At 46.4% G+C, this 19281-nt stretch overlaps 2 protein-coding genes across 6 annotated transcripts in view; both read left to right on the forward strand.

Annotated features, from left to right (window-relative positions):
• LOC127625919 (GTPase IMAP family member 8-like) overlaps window positions 1-19281 on the forward strand; it is an 83393-nt gene that overhangs the window by 14522 nt on the left and 49590 nt on the right. The window lies entirely within an intron of this gene.
• LOC127625918 (GTPase IMAP family member 8-like) lies at window positions 11714-14826 on the forward strand. Its single transcript, XM_052101375.1, has 6 exons — window positions 11714-11850; window positions 12174-12848; window positions 12934-13746; window positions 13823-13885; window positions 13979-14083; window positions 14192-14826. The coding sequence occupies exons 1-6, from the start codon at window positions 11841-11843 to the stop codon at window positions 14347-14349; spliced, it is 1824 nt and encodes a 607-aa protein (XP_051957335.1). The 5' UTR covers window positions 11714-11840; the 3' UTR covers window positions 14350-14826.

Consider the following 19281-nt stretch of genomic DNA (forward strand, 5'->3'; position numbering starts at 1 on the left):
TCCACGTTGTGTCAGAGAAGCGACACTAGGGGTCCACTTATAAAAGTGCCATGCGCTGAGCCGTGTACGTGAACTGCTGATACAGGAGCGAGCAGGTATTCTTACGTGCAGGACAACCAACTGTATCAGGCTGCACGTACCCTTCCCCAATGCCCCATTTAAGCCATCAGGATTCCTTATTGTTACCCTGGAGGGGGGAACAAGGTGCTGGCCGCCAACCTGGGAACGGGCCAAGCCTGGCCGGGCCTCTTTTCTCTCTATGTTTCTCGCATAGAGCAACTAAGGCCGGGGCCCTTACACGCATTGAGGGAAGGGCATCTTAGCCCTTATTCAGGGTGGAGAAGACCCTGCGGAGGCCACGCCTACCCGAGAGGGGAGGCAAGTTTAAGTGGCAAAACCATCAGAGGCCTGACTTAGGGCCTATGTGGAAAAGTTGATGTGGTGGTGGATCCAGCCTCATAGAGGGGGGAACATACAGCACGGCAACCGTGGCAGCCGTGACTGCCTAAGGGAAACACGGGAGTCCGCTCGCCAGAGGGGACAGAACCGTGGTGTTACACACAGGGGGAGTCCGAAGGAGGCCTTACCTGTGGAGCACCTATACCAGTACAGGGTAGCTTGCGGTACCCGCAGTGGCTTGGGTCGGCGAGTTCCTCCGCTGAACTGTGACCCACGAGGGCTAGGGAGGAATCAACCAGTGTCCCAAACCTGGGATCTCCTGGGAATGAAGGCGCACTGTTTCCCCTGGTTAGGGGGAAGGGCGCTAGGTGCAAGCGATTCACCCGGTCAGATCGTGGGCGTGCTACCGAGTTCTACGGGCTCGGTACCTGAGAAAACACGGGACGATACTGACTCAACTCGGAGATTGTAGAATCTTGCAAAAGTGTTAGGTGTTGCCCAGCCCGCTGCTCTACAAATGTCTGCTAGGGCAGTGCCCCTAGCCAGTGCCCATGAGGACGCAACACTCCTGGTGGAGTGGGCTCGGACCCGCAAGGGGGGGGCACGGCCTGGGTGTGATAAGCCAGGGAAATGGCGTCGACAACCCAGTGGGCGAGTCTCTGCTTGGAGACAGCGTTCCCTTTCTGCTGTCCCCCAAAGCAGACGAAGAGCTGCTCAGAGCGTCTGGTGCTCTGTGTGCGGTCCAGATAAATACGCAAAGCACGTACTGGACACAGCAGTGAAAGGGCTGGGTCTGCCTCCTCCCGGGGCAGCGCTTGCAGGTTCACCACCTGATCCCTGAAGGGTGTGGTAGGAACCTTGGGCACGTAGCCCGGTCGCGGTCTTAGGATCACGAAAGTGTCTGCCGGACCGAACTCCAGGCAAGCGTCGCTAACAGAGAACGCATGCAGGTCCCCGACCCTCTTGATGGAAGCGAGCGCGATCAGCAGGGCGGTCTTGAGAGAGAGGGCCCTGAGTCCAACTGAGTCAAGCGGCTCGAAGGGGGGTCTCTGGAGTCCCGTAAGGACGACCGAGAGATCCCAGGAGGGGAACAGGTTAGGCCGGGAGGGCACCTTTTAGGAACCTGACGATTAAGTCGTGCTTACCAAGAGACTTGCCGTCTACCGTGTCGTGGTGGGCCGCGATAGCGGCGACATACACCTTGAGGGTGGAGGGGGACAGCCTCCTCTCCAGCCTCTCCTGAAGAAACACGAGCACTGACCTAACTGCGCACTTCTGCGGGTCTTCGGCTCGGGAAGAACACCAGTCCGCGAACAGACGCCACTTTAGAGCGTAAAGATGCCTGGTAGAGGGGGCTCTGGCTTGATTGATTGTATCTATGACGGTCGATGGTAGGCCGGCTAGATCTTCCGCATCCCGTCCAAGGGCCAGACGTGGAGGTTCCAGAGGTCTGGGTGCGGGTGCCAGAGCGTGCCCCGTCCCTGAGAAAGAAGGTCCTTCCTCAGGGGAATTCGCCAGGGAGGGGCTGTCGTGAGGAGCGTGAGGTCCGAAAACCAAGTCCGGGTGGGCCAGTAAGGGGCTACCAGAATGACTTGCTCCTCGTCCTCCCTGACCTTGCATAGCACCTGTGCAAGAAGGCTCACTGGGGGAAATGCGTACTTGCGCAGCCCCGCAGGCCAGCTGTGTGCCAACGCGTCTGCCCCGAGGGGAGCCTCTGTCCGGGCATACCAGAGCGGGCAGTGGGAGGTTTCTTGGGAGGCAAACAGGTCTACCTGAGCCTTGCCGAACCGGTCCCAAATCAGCTGGACCGACTGGGGGTGGAGCCTCCACTCTCCGCCAGGCAAGCTTTGTCTTGACAGCGCGTCCGCTATCACATTGAGGTTGCCGGGGATGTGAGTGGCGCGCAGTGACTTGAGTCGCTGCTGACTCCAAAGGAGGAGACGACGGGCGAGCTGTGACATGTGGAGGGAGCGTACTCCGCCTTGGCGGTTTATGTAGGCTACGACCGTGGTGCTGTCTGTCCTGACTAGGACGTGTTTGTTCCGAATTAACGGGAGAAACTTCTGCAGGGCCAGAAAAACAGCCAGCAGCTCTAGGCAGTTGATGTGCCAGCGCAGCGGGCCTCGGTTCCACCGGCCTGCGGCTGCGCGCCCGTTGCACACGGCGCCCCAACCCAATTTGGAGGCGTCGGTTGTGACCAGAACGCGTCGGGACACCTGCTGCAAGGGTACTCCTGCCCTTAGAAAGCAGAGGTCTGTCCAGGGTTTGAAGGTTTGGCGGCAGGCAGAGGTAACTTTTACGTTGTGCGTGCCGCGGCGCCATGCTCGTCTCGGGACTCGAGTCCGGAGCCAGTGCTGAAGTGGTCTCATATGCATCAACCCCAGCGGCGCGGCCGCCGCGGAGGATGCCATATGCCCCAGGAGCTGTTGGAAACGTTTTAGCGGGACCACGGCGCCTGGCTTGAAGGAAGCGAGGCATTTCAGCACTGACTGAGCACGCTCGTTGGAGAGACGTGCTGTCATTGAGACTGAGTCTAACTCCAGACCGAGAAAAGAGATGCTCTGGACCGGGGAGAGCTTGCTCTTTTCCCAGTTGACCTGAAGCCCCAAACGGCTGAGGTGGCTGAGCACCTGGTCTCTGTGTGCGCATAGTAACTCTCGGGAGTGGGCCAGTATGAGCCAGTCGTCGAGGTAATTGAGTATGCGTATGCCGGCTTCTCGGAGCGGGGCAAGAGCTGCCTCTGCGACTTTCGTGAAGACGCGAGGGGACAGAGACAGGCCGAAGGGGAGGACTTTGTACTGATACGCCTGGCCGTCGAACGCGAACCGTAGGAAGGGTCGATGTCGAGGGCGAATTGAGACGTGGAAGTACGCGTCCTTCAGGTCTACCGCTGCGAACCAATCTAGATGCCGGACGCCAGATAGAATTTGTTTCTGGGTGAGCATTTTGAACGGGAGTTTGGACAAGGTCCGATTGAAAACTCGCAGGTCCAAGATCGGTCGTAAGCCGCCGCCTTTCTTGGGTACAACGAAGTAAGGGCTGTAGAAACCCTTCTTCGTTTCGGTTGGAGGGACAGGCTCTATCGCGTCCTTTAATAGAAGGGAGGCGATTTCTTCGCGCAGGGAATGGGCATGTTGGCCGTGTACTGCGGAAAAATGTACGCCCACGAAGGGGGGCGGAGACCTGGCAAACTGAATTGCGTAACCGAGTCGAATGGTCCGGTGCAGCCAGCGTGACGGGTTGGGCAGTGAAAGCCACGCCTCTAAACTCCGTGCTAGGGGCACCAAGGGGACGAGTTTTTTGGACGTACCCGGCGGGGCTTCGCAGCGGTGCGGAACAGGTAACGCGGCGTCGGGAGGCAACGTGGCGTCCCGAGGCTCTGGTGCTGAGAATAAACTCAAAGCACTTACCTTGCTCCGCGCATCCGGCAGGGGGCGGGTTCGTGACTGAGGAGGAGGTCTGATGCTGGCGTCCTCTGGACTCGTCTGAACCGGCCGGCCGGGGAACAGTCGTGGGGCTGAAGGCGGGGACACCGCGTCCATGGAGCCGGGACTGTTGAGGCCTGAAAGCAGAGTGCCGTGAGAACGGCATTTGCGGGCCAGGTGACCCCAGAGACAACAAGGAAATAGCTCTATAGAGTGTAAAGAATTTAACAAAAAATTCTCCTCCCGGCCCTCCACCGGGGAACGGAGTGGTCTTACCAGCTCCGGAGCTAACGTCTCGGTCTCTGGGTCTGTCATCTCAGGAGCGCCTGGGAGCCTTCTGGGTCCTCAAGGGGGTCCGTGAGACGATGGGCGTCCAACTTCTGCGGGGAGCTCAACGCTGGGGCTGAGAGCTGGGCCCACTCACTTGTTAGTTGAGGCGGAGCACCACTTTCTTTCTTTCTTGAAAGCCGCAGGAGGACGCCCTCGGCGAGCAGACAGGGCATGGCCCCTGGCGGCAGGTTTGCGGCAGGGCAGGATGCTTTTTTGCTTGAAAATAGCCTTCGTCTGTTTCTTCACCACTGAGGACTGCTGGGTGAAGTCGTCAAGTGGTGTCGCCGAATGGACGGAGCTGGGAGACGGGGGCGTTTGAGAAAGCGTGCTTTGTCTGCCTCCCGTACTGCCTGTCCATCGTTGCGTTTCTGGACCACGGAGTGGCCATCGCCTGTTTGAGTGCAGTTCCTGCAGCACGTCAAGAACAGGACCACCCAAGTGCAGATTTTGAAGTGCCCTGGCCCGGTGGACTTGCAGGAGGGGGCCATGGCGTGCAGGGGGGAGCGGTCTGGGACCGTTCTACCACCGAGGGTAGCGAGAGCGGAGGAGCGAGGAAGCTGGGCTTGCTCAGCTCGTCATGCACGTCCGGGAAGGAATCCGGCTGTGAGCGGTGCACATGCCCGCGGAACCAATTAAGCCTGGGGAAGCATAGCGGACCTTCTTGCATCAGGCTCAGACTGGGCGGAGACCCGAAGGTGGCGGCCCAGGCGAGTTATCCGCATCCGACGCCGCTGTTACGCTCTCCGATGCAGCGGTGATGTCATCATCCAATGCCGGGGAGCTCGAGGGACCAGACGGTAGGCTGTTAAGCGGACCGCACTAATCCCGAGCTCGGGGGAAGCAGGCAAGCGTGCCGGGGGAGGCGGGAGGTTTTCGAGGGGATTTACCCGGCGAAAGCGTCCCGTTATTCTCCCCAGATCGTTCTCCATCGCCCGCGGCGCCTGCCTCAATCCCGTAGGAAGGAGGCGAGGCGCGGGGGGCGGCTGAAATGGCTCTCTCTCACTACAAGAGAAAGCAGAGGCGGATGGTGCTGAATGGTACTGAAAACATAGACCATTTATAAAAACGCTGCCTGCGTGTGATCGCAACCCAGGAATGCAAGGCAGTTTTTATGGCCGTCAGAGGTGGGGAGAATCAACGCATCCAGAAACTACACAGAGGCGGAAAATCGTCTTTAAAAAGACGCGTCCTGAGAAGGACGTTCAACGCCGCTGTGTTTTTCTCTTTAGAGCGAAATTCACTCTTTTAGAATAACTCTTTCGAGTTGTCTGCGCTGTCGAAGCGCCCAGGGGCAAGAATGCACAGCCGTGCACGAATGAGAAAGCCGCTGTTATGCGCCGTCAGATCCAACAGCATGCAGAGCGTCAGAGGATTAAACAGGAACTTGGTGTGTATCTCGCAGCAGACTGCATGCACGACCATCGGCTCCGAAGAAATTTTCTGAATGAACTCCCGTATTTGCGCCGCTTAAATACCCGTATGTCCGGGGGCGGGACATGCAAATACTGGTTGCCAACTCTCATTGGCCTTTTTTCATAGTTCAGAGGTGAATATCGGCGCTCAAGAGAGACCCCTAGTGTCGCTCCTCTGACACAACGTGGAGAGAGTGACAGAAGGGGAATCAAGGTTACATGAGTGAGATATTTTTGTTTTGTTGGAAATATTTTACAATTACACAGATGCTGTGATGATACCCTTTGCATTATGTTAATATTGATAATGTGCTAATCAAATCTTTCAGTCCTTGAGCACATTAAGACACTTCTGGAAAGAGAATTCAGCAGATGGGAAAATGTTATGATATCTGGAGTCCGAAAAAGTTTGCTGGACATTAAATCATTTGGTGAGTTATTGAACTGGAATAGGGCGACTTGCTTTAAACATTTATATTTCACACACTAAATATCACATTTGTAATTGTCTTCAGTTTAAGACTAAGATTACTCTGTACATTGTCATATTTACAGAGCTCTCTCAGGAGGAAAAGATCCAGAAGTCGAAGGACGCTAGTTGAGGGGTGGCTACAGAACCATCGACATTATGTTGAACATACTATAGAAAAAATACAAGATACAGAATCTGTGATCAAGCCAAAGAGACTGAAGACAAGACATGATGATGACATCAGAGAAGTGACTTAAAACCTGCTGTGAAACATCAAACCATCCAAAATTATAATATAAAAGAAACTAAATTGTGTTCATACTTTGTATTTTACTAATGGTGACTCTGATGTAAAGAAGGCGTTGTATTATCTGCCATTTCAGTGTCATGTTCTAATGAGAAACAATATTACTATATAATATATTATAACAGACACATTTTTTATCTCAATCTTCAGATCATTTTGTAGCATTGTTAAATTTTTATGTGATCACAAATGGGATACATATACAGTATGTAAACACCGGTGATTTGTTATTATGTTGTAAAAGCATATCTATATTCCTATAATAGATTATGAGTCATTTTAAAGCTATAAGGTAAATTTTTGCATTTAAGTATCAGGAATTTAGCATCGGCATATCCTCCTGGCAAATACTGTAACTTGAAAATTCTGTGGAAAAATGACATTTTTTGGAAGCAACATATAAATTGTACATTTTTCATTACATAACGGTAGATGTTTTACTGGTGCCCAATATTTTTGGAAGAGAGTTGGGTGGAGCTATTCTGTTATAGCACTGATCCTCCAATTCAAGCTAAATCCCTGCACTTAACAAACACTGAAAAAATACTTTAGCCTATTTGATTTATGCATTTCAATTATTTAATCAAATTTTATTGTGTAATTTTTTTTTACAAAAATTAAATCTTCCAAGTATTTTATTTTTTACACTTTGTTAAATATTACTCAATTCAATTTGATGGATTTTTGTTATGAAATTTAAATGTGTAAATCTTCAAAATAAGGCTAAAACATTTGTCTGCGTGACACATACGTGTTATGATATATTGAAAACAATTTGAATAGTGTAGTTTAGTAAGCAAACCCATCAATGTATAAACAGGTCAGTTGTCACTAATAGAGGAAGACCATTTCACCTTTCTCTTTGGCTCTGTTTCTGGAACAAATAACACGTTACTCAGAACAGTTCCCTTTATTAGTATACCAAAGGAAAATGAAGTGTGTTTGCATTCTCCCTGAGTAAGTCATGTTGATTTCTGTGTATTGAGGCTGTTTTCTGAAATGTATTATTGGGAAAATATGTTTATTGAAAATACTTCTGGTTATCAGAGTTGTTTTGTGTTCGTTGTCATCTGAGCAGCTTCCCTGATAATCTGGTTTCAAGATGTTATTCCATGTTCTTTCACTTTCAGCCACATTTTCTGTGTAACAGTTTGTTAAGTTGGTATATACTCTTGTCCGTCATGTAGATTTGTACTGGTTTGATTTTTCTGTCAGGACTTCGACACAGAAGGCGAGACCAAGTGAGAAAAATGGATCAAGTTAAAGTTCACAGACAATTTGTCAAGATATCAAATGTCACTTTCATTTGATTAATTTTCTATGTTTGTTAGACATGTTATACAGCCAGGGACTGCTGTAAAATAAATATAATCTAAATTGCTTAACTCTTTATCTTGGTTTGTCCTACAAATACAAAATGTGTAATGTTGTTAGAGTTTGACACTTGCGTCCAGATCACTGTTCCTGAAAATGCTCTTTCTTCTTGGTTAACAAGAATTGGGTTGTTTATCAACCACTTAGTAAACTACTTGATGTCATATACTCATTTAATTTCTATCAAAACCGTCTTATGTACTTTTAATTCTTCATGAAATTTGAGGTCTGTTTTCTATTCCCATTCTTCATCTTTTCAGAGCTAAGAGTGGTTGTTCTAGGTTCCCCACCCTTGGAAAAAGCATCAGTGATTAACAGTATCTTAGGTGGTAGTATTTTGTAGCAGTGTCAGAAGAACCGGTGCTTCAGTATCAAGTTACTAATTATAGATATATTTTCAATATTAAGTAATACATATATATAGATTAATGTTACCGAGTTCAGTGACCAGTGAATATGCGCGCCTGCAAGTAGAGCGCTGGTGTCGTGCGACTGCAGATGTGTTTAAATGGTCAAAATGTCTGTCTTGGTGTGATATTGGTCCATCCAGATTCAGTACAGTGGATATAAAAAGTCTACACACCCCTGTTAAAATATCAGGTTCTAGAGCATTAGAGGGATCTCATTGTTGAAAGATATCAGTCAGGAGAAGGGTACAAAATAATTTCCAAAGCATTAGATATACCATGGAACACAGTGAAGACCGTCATCATCATCAAGTGGAGAAAATAATGCACAACAGAGACATAGAACTGGACGTCCCTCCAAGAGGCCTACAGCAACATTAAAGGAACTGAAGGAATTTCTGGCAAGTAAACAACAATCTCCCGTATTCTTCATATGAATGGGCTATGGCGTAGGGTGGCAAGACAGAAGCCTTTTCTTACAAAGAAAAACATCCAAGCCTAGCTGAAGTTTGCAAAAACAATCATCAAGTCTCCCAAAAGCACATGGGAAAATGTGTTATGGTCTGATGAAACCAAGGTTGAACTTTTTGGCCATAATTCCAAAAGGTATGTTTGGCCAAAAGAACACCATACCCACAGTGAAGCATGGTGGTGGCAGCATCATGCTTTGGGGCTGTTTTTCTTCAGCTGGAACTGGAGCATTAGTCAGGGTGGAGGGAATTATGAACAGTTCCATATACCAGGCAATTTTGGCACAAAACCTTCAGGCGTCCGTTAGAAAGCTGAAGATGAAGAGGAAGTTCACCTTTCAGCACGACAACGACCCAAAGCACACATCCAAATCCACAAAAGCATGGCTTCACCAGAAGAAGATTAACGTTTTGGAATGGCCCAGACCTGAATCCAATTAAACATCTGTGGGGTGATCTGAAGAGGGCTGTGCACAGGAGATGTCCTTGCCATGCTAATAGACTCCTACCCAAAAAGACTGAGTGCTGTAATAAAATCAAAAGGTGCTTCAACAAAGTATTAGTTTAAGGGTTATTTTTCCCCCTCAAAGATTTCAGTTTGTTTTTCAATTGAATTGTTCACGTTATAGGTCGCATTAAAGGTGGAAAAAGTTCTGACATGATTTATCTTTGTCTCATTCTTTTACATCACAAAAACCTGGCATTTTAACAGGGGTGTGTAGACTTTTTATATACACTGTAAGTACCAAATATTAAGATATATAACTCTGAAAACAACAAGTAATATACAGTGCATTGATGTGCTCAAGGAATTTTGCAATCTTAAGGTTTTTTCAAGATATGATGCAATGAACTTTGCAAACTTTGTCAAATATATAATATGTTTTGCCTATTTACAGCCTGCTATTTCTAAACCAACTTAAATCACCCGATGAATCAATATTAGACGTCAAAATTGTCAATTGTACTCAATGCGTATTGAGCAAACAGAAAGCTTATTTTAAAATTTCGTATTTTTAAAAAGCATGCAACGTCTGATCTATGAGAGTTTCTGAAACTGAGCCAAAAGTTGATGGGACCTTTTTAGTTATAGTTTCAGTCATTTAAATATTAATTGCATAAATGACACCTCACTAAGACTCTTGAATCACCCCTGCGCACAGCATTGAATGTTTTAACACTTTGGCAAAACTCTGGTTATAGTAACCTACACTGGCGACCAAAAGTTTGGAATAATGTACAGACTTTGCTCTTGGGGAAAGAAATTGGTGCTTTAATTCACTAAAGTGGCATTCAACTGATCACAATGTATCATCAGGATATTATTGATGTAAAAACAGCACCATCACTATTTGAAAGAAATATTTTTTTAACAAATCTAGACACCCATTTCCAGCAGCCATCACTCCAACATCTTATCCTTGAGTAATCATGCTAAATTGCTTATTTGGTACTAGAAAATAACTTGCCATTATAATCAAACACAGCTGGACGTCAATCATTGTTTTGAGGAATGAAGCGATACAATGATTGAAATAGCCAAAAACTGAAGATGTCATCCAAAGGTGTAACTACAGTCTTCAGAGACAAAGAACAACTGACTCTAACAAGGACAGAAAGAGATGTGGAAGACCAGATGTGCAACTAAACAAGAGGATAAGTACATCAGAGTCTCTAGTTTGAGAAATAGATGCCTCACATGTCCTCTGCTGACGGCTTCATTGAATTCTACACGCTCAACACCAGTTTCATGTACAACAGTAAAGAGAAGACTCAGGAGGTCTTATGGGGAGAACTGCAAAGAAAAAGCCACTTTTGAAACAGAAAAACAAAAAGAAAAGGTGTAATTTACTGATAATTCTAATAATTTTACTTCATATTCATAATTCTGTATTTCATGATTAAAATGTTATATTAATTAGCTAAATGTAAGAAATGTGTTCTTTAAGAAATGTTTACTCTGACTTTATAGGCCTATAGAATGACTATATATTGTATTCATCGTTTAACTTATAAATCAATATCTTACAATTACAGAATATGTTTAGAAATGTAAATTCAGTGCATCTTTAAGGGTAAAAATTATGATGATAATCATGAAATGTTAAAATGATCAACAGTGCACAAAATCTCATTTAATAAAAGAGTTCTGACTCAAAATTCTGTCTGTATGAGCAACAGTAGATGTTGTTGTAAAATTATTATAAATGCACATCTGTCACTGAATATACAATGAATAAGAAGTAATAAGCAGTTTTTGAAAATATATAACAAGCATTATTCTGGGCTGAAATGTGTTTATTACGCATTTCAAAATAACATCATTATAGGTTGTGTCAGCTTGTTTTTCCAAGTAATGTCCTTATCTCAATTTTCTGCATGAATACACACAGGCTGGTATGTGCTCTTCAAGAGAGAACTCTTACGAAAGGGTACGAAAGATCTAGAAGATTGCAAAAGTGTTATATGTATATCCAACATTGGACATTAAAAATCTGATGGTTCAGTCACTGTTGATTAACCTGATACAATTATTTACTTTTGACTAAATGTTGTCAATCCTAAACCACCAGAGCAATACTTGATTTATGCACTTCAAATGGGGATTAATTGATTGATTGATTGATTGATTGATTGATTAATTGATTGATTGATTGATTGATTGGATGTTGAATTTAAAACTTACATTTTTGTCTGTTCATCACACAAAGTGATCATAAGGTTTTAGAATATATTGAAAACAGTATTTTCCAGAAACACAGAATACTACAGTATGCAAACCCAGTTTATCATCATGTCAACAAATCTGTACTGTTGCTAATACATTTAGTACTTTACAAATCAATCTTAGTCATCTACTGAGCACTGCTATTTATTAGTATTCCTAAGGAAAATTAAATGTATTTGCATTCTCCCTCAGTTATAATTGATTTCTCCTTGTTATTAACGAAAAAAATAAGCTGTTATTTATTCAAAACATTTTTGTTTGTCAGATTGTTGATCATGTTTGAACGGGAGGGAATGTTCCTTCTAATCACTGTCATCTCAGCAGCAAGACTGACCTGATATTCTGGTTTGAAAGAGTATCTAAAGCCAGTGCTAAAGTCTTTCGCTTCATTTCATCTGTGTATCGGTATGTTTAGTCGGCATATACAGTTGTCCATCGTCTGGATTTGTTTGATTTTTCTGCCAGGAATTAAAAGTGTTAGTCTGGAGAGCGTAGAAGCCAACATTCGGCAAGAAAATGGATCAAGGTAAAGTTCACTGACAATTTGTCAAGATATCAAATGTCACTTTCATTTGATTTATTTTCTATGTTTGTTAGACATGTTATACATGCACTGACTGCTGTAAAATAAATAGAAACTAAATCACTAGATGCTGTTGCAGAAAATCTTTCTTTGTTTTTAGGTAACAAGAATGAGTGTTTCTTTCTTAATATATTCTTGGTTTAAAAAATAAAAATAAAATAAAATATATATATATATATATATATATATATAAAACTGAGATGAAAAATTTACAACAGAGTTTATTTGTACCAACTGTTTTCTCTTCTCATTCTTCATCTTTTCAGAGCTAAGAATGGTTGTTCTGGGTCACCAGTCCTCTGAAAAAACATCAGTGATAAACAGTATTTTAGGTGATGAAGTTGAGTCTAAGAAAAGTTTTGTGAAGTCTGTGAGGAGAGACGGTGACGTGAATGGACGGAAGATCGCTCTGATTAACACACCCTACTGGTGGAAGATATTTGGCATACAAGACTCACGAGAAGTGATCAAACAGGAACTGGTGTGCAGTGTCTTCCTGTGTCCACCAGGACCTCATGCTTTTCTGCTGGTCGTTGATCTCAGTTTGCCTTTTACTCAAGAACAAAGAAACAGTATTGAGGAACATCTTGGTCTCTTTGGAGAGCGAATCTGGTCACACGTCATAGTGCTCTTTACACGAACAGTTTCACTGAAAGATGAATCCATTGAGCAGCACATACAGAATCAAGGAGAAGATCTGCAGCAGATCATCCAGAGATGTGGACACAGATACCACATCTTTGATATTGACAATAAAGGTAATGGAGTTGAAGAACTGCTCGTGAAGATTGATGGTGTTGTGACTGTAAACAATGGCAAACACTTTGAAACTGATGATGAAAAACTACTTGAGGTGAAGAAAAAGAGAGAAGAAATTCAAGAGAGAGCAAAAGCCAGACAAACAATGGTGCAGGAAAAAACAGAACAGCTGAAAGAAAAAGGTAAAAGTCAATTACAGTTATATTAGTGATGAATGAATAGTTTGGAATGATCAATCTTTATAATCATGACACATTTTCTCCGAAGGTGACGTGTTTCCACTCCGATCACTGAGACTTGTTCTGGTGGGTTGGATCCTTGCTGGGAAAGGTTTAGCAGGAAACACCATCTTGAATGATGATGTATTTAAAGCAGGAAAAATAAAATCATATGTAGAAGGTTCTGGTGATGTGAATGGAAGGAAGATAACGGTGATGGACACACCAGGCTGGTGGAAGTATGTTTCAACCCAATTCAATCCAGAGTTTATCCAGACATCACTTCTAGAGAGTGTTTCAGAAAGTGGAACATTTCCCCATGCAGTAATATTAGTGATTCCTGGAGACACTTCATTTAAGAAAGAACAAAAGAGAATCATTGAAGAAAATCTGTCTGTTCTCGGAGAGGAAGTCTGGAGACACACCATAGTTTTGTTCACATGGGGTGACAGATTTCCAGACATCTCAATCGAGGAGCACATTGAGAGTGAAGGAGACGCACTCCAGTGGCTGATTGAGAAATGTGGGAACAGATATCACGTCTTTGACAACACAGACAGGAAGAATCGAGATCAAGTCACACAGCTGCTCCAGAAGATTGATCAGATGGTGGCAGAAAAATGTGTGTTCAGTCTCGACACTGGCTGTGCTGCAGAAATGAATCTTCATGAGACTGACACACAACAAGATCTGGATTCAGAGGAGGAAATCAATCTGGACACTCAACATGTGATGAAATTAATAAATGAGGATTTGAAGAACAGGTTGAAGGGAATAAAAAATACCACAAAAGAAATATTGAAGGATTTTACTGAAGATATTGATGTTGCAAGCCAGATTAGCATGCCAGAACCTCCAGAATGTAAGCTATTAATCTTAAAATGAGTTTCGCGTTCTCAGTCTTTTTCAGTTCCAGTAATATTGTGTTTTATTTACAGTTAAAGAGGATGAATCAAATAATCCTTCTGAAACACAGATCATCAAACATCAACAGGAGATCAGTAAGTGTAGTTTTACATTATATCTGATTGTAGTTTCAAGAGTTGAATTTATGCATATTGTTCATTGAGTTTAATATTACATTACTCTTTCAGTTCAAGAGAAACTCCAGGATCAGATTAAAAGGGAAGGAAACAGATGGGAAGCCATTTTAATGGAGGGACTCTTCAATATTTTGCAGATTTCTAAAGTATCATGTGGTGAGTTATTGAACTGATACAGAAGAAATGGTATTTTCACTGCTTGAATTATAGAATTTATCTTTCACCAAACTCACACTCACTTTTTTCAACTCATAATATCTACAGATGAAAATGGGATCCAAAGATCAAAGCGTGAGGTGCGGAAGTGGCTTCAAAGTTGTGAGGAATCTGCATATGAATCAATCTCTAATCTCAGTGATCCAACTGAAGATTCACAGAATAGAGAGACATCAGAAGATACAGAGACACTTTCACAAGCTTAACATCAAATCACATTATCAACAGTTCAGTCACGTGATCAGTGCCTGTAAAAAGTACAAATATTTTCTCCTTGAAAAAATTATACATGTGTACAATTATTTTACTTCATATTCATTATCGTATACATTCATGAATGAAATGTTAAATTGCTACATTTTAGAAATGTGTTCTTAAGAAATGTTTACTCTAACTTTATAGGCCCATAGAATGACTATATATTTTTGTAATCATTTACCTTATAAATCAATATCTTACAATTACAGAATATGTTTAGAAATGTAAATTCAGTGCATCTTTAAGGGTAAAAATTATGATGATAATCATGAAATGTTAAAATGATCAACAGTGCACAAAATCTCATTTAATAAAAGAGTTCTGTCTGTACGAGCAACATTAGATGCTGTTGTAAAATGATTATAAATGCACATCTGTCACTGAATATGGAATTAATATAGAAAGCAATAAACCATTTTTAAATATCTCAAGTGTGTCTGAAATAAAAAAGCATGATGATACAGGACACAATATGAAAATTAGGCCTTGAGCTTATCATGCATTTTAGCTTAGAGACGTGAAATAAAGAAGAAATGGATAATTGAACGGGGTGTGTGTGTGTGGGGGGGGGGTATATCTATTATGGGAGCAGGCTGAGCTAGCCGCGGCCTTTTCTCTATATATTTTCTCTCCACAGAGTGTTAGTTATTCGGCTGGGGGAATTTAACGCTCATTATATGCACCGGGGAAGGTTTTCTTCCTATTCTGTCAGGGGGAAAAGACCCAGCGGAGACCACATCCTGCCCCGAAGGGCAGCTGAATCAACTTGGGGTGGAGTCTCCACTCTCCCCTGAGCGTCACCTGCCATGACAGCTTGTCCACTGTGGCATTGAGGTTGCCATGGATGTAAGTGGCCCACAGCGATCTCAGTTGACTCCAGAGGACGAGATGGCGGGCGAGTTGTGACATACGACAAGAACGTAAGCCGCCTTGGCGGTTTATATACGCTACTGTCGCTGTGTTGTCTGTCCAGACAACACGTCCTTGCCCTGTATCAACAGCAATAGCCTCCGCAGGGTGAGCTGTATTGCCAGCAACTCGAGGCAGTTGATGTACCAATGCAGCCACGGTCCTGTCCAGGATCTGACGGCTGCATGCCCACTGCACATGGCACCCCAGCCTGACTTGGAGGCATCTGTCGCAACCACGACGCGCCTGGACACTTGCTGTAGGGGGACTCCTGCCCGCAGAAACGCAAGGTCTATCCAAGGGCTGAACAAGTGGCAGAGAAGGTTAATGAGTTAGAAACACACATCTGAACGTTAGTGGAGGTCAATGCGGGTAGTACAGAGAGCAATGCACACACTTTGGTTCCGGCTGTAGTGCCCCCGCAGCAGGGCGTTTGGGTGACATCTTGGTGGCATACTCGATCAGCAAAGCGACACCACTCTCCCGTTCCTGTTAGGATTTCCAATCAATTCTCCCCACACAATGATGCAACCACTGAGAATCATGTCGAAAGTGCCCTTTTTATTGGTGATTCTATTGTAAGGAACGTGGAAATAGAAACTGCATCCACTATTGTTAAATGCATTTTGGGTGTCAGAGCGTCTGACATCAAATCAAATTTACAAGTGATGACTAATGCTAAACGGAGATTTTCTAAAATTGATATTCATGTCGGCACTAATGATGTCCGGCTTCGCCAGTCGGAGATCACTAAAGATAATGTTAAAGAGGTTTGAGAATTTGCAAAAACGATGTCAGACACTGTAATATGCACTGGTCCCCTCCCTGTTTGTCGTGGTGATGAGGTTTATAGTAGATTAGTGTCACTGAATGGCTGGATGTCTGAGTGGTGTCTGGAGAATGGAATAAGATTTATAGACAATTGGAAGATTTTTTGGGCTAAAAAGAGACTGAGTCAATCCCTCCAGGGAAGGTGCCACTCTCCTCTCTAGTAATTTAGCTCTTAGTCTTAATAATTATAGTATTTGACTAACTGGGACTAACTGGGGCCCAGGTCAAGAACATCTGCTAGCTGCCTTGAGACATCACACAGATCTCTTTCTTCCAAAGCACTAATTGAAAATTCAGTTATTACAGATCATAGTTTGGATGTGCTCTGTTTCACTCAAACCTGGCTTAAACCAGATGAATAAATAAGTTTAAATGAATCTACTCCCCAAGGTTATTGTTATAAACATGAGCCTCGTCTGAAGGGCGAGGAGGAGGTCTTGCTACAATTTACAGTGAAGTTTTTAGTGTTTGTAATGATTACCCTGTCTTGTCTCTCTGTTACCCTCTTGTTTTCCATCTTGTCACTTTTTCACTTAGTTTTCACTTTGTTCCCTTATTTAACTCCATAGTCCACCCTGTCTTGTTTCACTGTTGCCCTCTTGTTTTCCTTATCTCTTTTAGTTGTCACTTTAGTCCCGTATTTGATTCCATAACCCTCTGTTAGCGTTCGTGCTCACTGTTCATTGTTTACACCTGCACTTGTTAATTTGCCTTTGGTTTCTGTTAATCACCTTGTTATCCTGTTTGAGTTCTGTTCTTTCATTGGCCACCTATCCTATGTTTGTGTATTTATACCCCGTGTCTTTGTTCTGTCTTTGTCGATCGTTGTTTGGTGTAAACCCGGTATGTGTTCCCTGCCCAAGTTCTCCGCTTGATCCTTCGTGTTTTAGTTAACTGTTTTATGCTTTATTTCCCCATCGTGGGTTGTTTGTTTGTGTTTCTCTTCTGTTTATTCAAATAAAGCCTCAGCTGCGCTTTGGATCCGTAACTCCTCGCCTGCCTCGCTACTCCAACATTACAGAACGATCGACCGCACATGGATCCAGCAGCTATCCGAGCCAAATGTCGGCTGCTCAATTTGCAGCAAGAGCACTACCCGCCAGACCACGCCGCTACTTCCTCCTCCTGGCCAACGCTACTGACTTCCCGGACTCTGCGCTTGATGGTCTTCTTCAGGGATAGCTTAAATCCCTCGCTGAGGGAGCAGGTGCCACAGGCAACGCCCGCAGCACTCTCCGCGACTACCTGGAGATGACCCTACTAGCTGCAGCTCACCGCACCCTGTCACACCAGCCCCACCTGTCAGCGAAGCCTGCCCCCACGCCAGTCGCCTTCCATGAGCCAGCGCGCCCACTGCGCCTGCCCGAGGAGGGAAAGAAGACGGGCTTCCGCCTCCGCCCGCGCCAGCCCCGGTCTGCGAGCCTGAGCCCCGCGATGTCACGGTGAGCTGAGCTAGAGCCCCGCGATGTCACGGTGAGCGAGCTAGAGCCCCGCGATGTCACGGTGAGCGAGCTAGAGCCCCGCGATGTCACGGTGAGCGAGCTAGAGCCCCGCGATGTCACGGTGAGCTGAGCTAGAGCCCACGCATGTCACGGTGAGCTGAGCTAGAGCACCCGAGATGTCACTGTGAGCGAGCCCGAATCCTCGCCAACCACGGTAACCCAGCCAGAGCCTGTAGCCTCAGACGCCAATGAGCCAGTGCCGCAAGCCTCAACCGCCACTGAGCCAGCGCCGCAGCCTCAACCGCCCCTGAGCCAGCGCCTGTAGCCTCGACCGCCCCTGAGCCAGCGCCTGTAGCCTCGACCGCCCCTGAGCCAGCGCCTGTGGCCTCGACCGCCCCTGAGCCAGCGCCTGTAGCCTCGACCGCCCCTGAGCCAGCCTGTGGCCTCGACCGGCCCCTGAGCCAGCGCTGTAGCCTCGACCGCCCCTGAGCCAGCCTGTGGCCTCGACCGCCCCTGAGCCAGCGCTGTAGCCTCGACCGTCCCTGAGCCAGCTCTGTGGCCTCGACCGCCCCTGAGCCAGCCTGTGGCCTCGACCGCCCCTGAGCCAGCCTGTGGCCTCGACCGCCCCTGAGCCAGCGCCTGTGGCCTCGACCGCCCCTGAGCCAGCCTGTGGCCTCGACCGTCCCTGAGCCAGCCTGTGGCCTCGACCGTCCCTGAGCCAGCCTGTGGCCTCGACCGCCCCTGAGCCAGCCTGTGGCCTGACCGTCCCTGAGCCAGCCTGTGGCCTCGACCGTCCCTGAGCCAGTGCCAGTGCCAATGGCCGTGGACTGCCCAAGAGCCAGCGCTCTCGAGCCTTCCAGGGCTCCTCCTCCCGAGCTTCCAGAGCTCAGCCATCCGAAGTTTCCCGAGCTTCCAGAGCTCAGCCATCCGAAGCTTCCCGAAGCTTCCAGAGCTCAGCCATCCGAAGTTTCCCGAGCTTCCAGAGCTCAGCCATCCGAAGTTTCCCGAGCTTTCCAGAGCTCAGCCATCCGAAGTTTCCCGAAGCTTCCAGAGCTCAGCCATCCGAAGTTTCCCGAGCTTCCAGAGCTCAGCCATCCGAAGTTTCCCGAGCTTTCCAGAGCTCAGCCATCCGAAGCTTCTCGAGCTTTCCAGAGCTCAGCCATCCGAAGCTTCCGAGCTTCCAGAGCTCGCCTCCCGAGTCTTCCAGAGCTCCGCCTCTCGAAGTCTTCCAGGACTCGCTCTCGAACCTACCAGGGGTCCGCCCTCAAGCCTCTCGAGCCTCCCAGGGCTCCACCTCCTGAACCTCTCGAGCCTACCAGGGCTCCGCCCTCTAAGCCTCCTACTGGCTCCACCCCCAGAGCCTCTCGAGCCTCCTGCAACTCCGCTCACGGGCCTCCTACTGCCCGGCTCCAGAGCCTCCGATTGCTCCGCCTCTCGATCCACTCAAGCCTCTGACTGTTCCTGCCTCCAGAGCCTCTTGAGCCTCCTACTGCCTCGCCTCTCGAGCCTTCCAGGGCTCCAGCCCCTCAAGCCTCTCGAGCCTTCCAGGGCTCCGCTCTGCTCTCAAGCCTCTCGGGCCTTCCAGAGCTCCGCCTCTCAAGCCTCTCGAGCCTCCCAGGGCTCCTGCCTCTCGAGCCTCCCAGGGCTCTCTCAAGCCTCTCGAGCCTCCCAGGGCTCCGCCCCTCAAGCCTCTCTCGA

Source organism: Xyrauchen texanus, chromosome 32 (genome assembly GCF_025860055.1).
Source record: "Xyrauchen texanus isolate HMW12.3.18 chromosome 32, RBS_HiC_50CHRs, whole genome shotgun sequence".
NCBI lineage: Eukaryota > Metazoa > Chordata > Actinopteri > Cypriniformes > Catostomidae > Xyrauchen > Xyrauchen texanus.

Excerpts from the sequence above, each read along its gene's own strand:
- LOC127625918 (XM_052101375.1), top strand. Across the intron at positions 12,849-12,933 it reads AGAACAGCTGAAAGAAAAAG|GTGACGTGTTTCCACTCCGA; the intron begins GTAAAAGTCAAT and ends TTTTCTCCGAAG. Across the intron at positions 13,747-13,822 it reads CATGCCAGAACCTCCAGAAT|TTAAAGAGGATGAATCAAAT; the intron begins GTAAGCTATTAA and ends TTTTATTTACAG.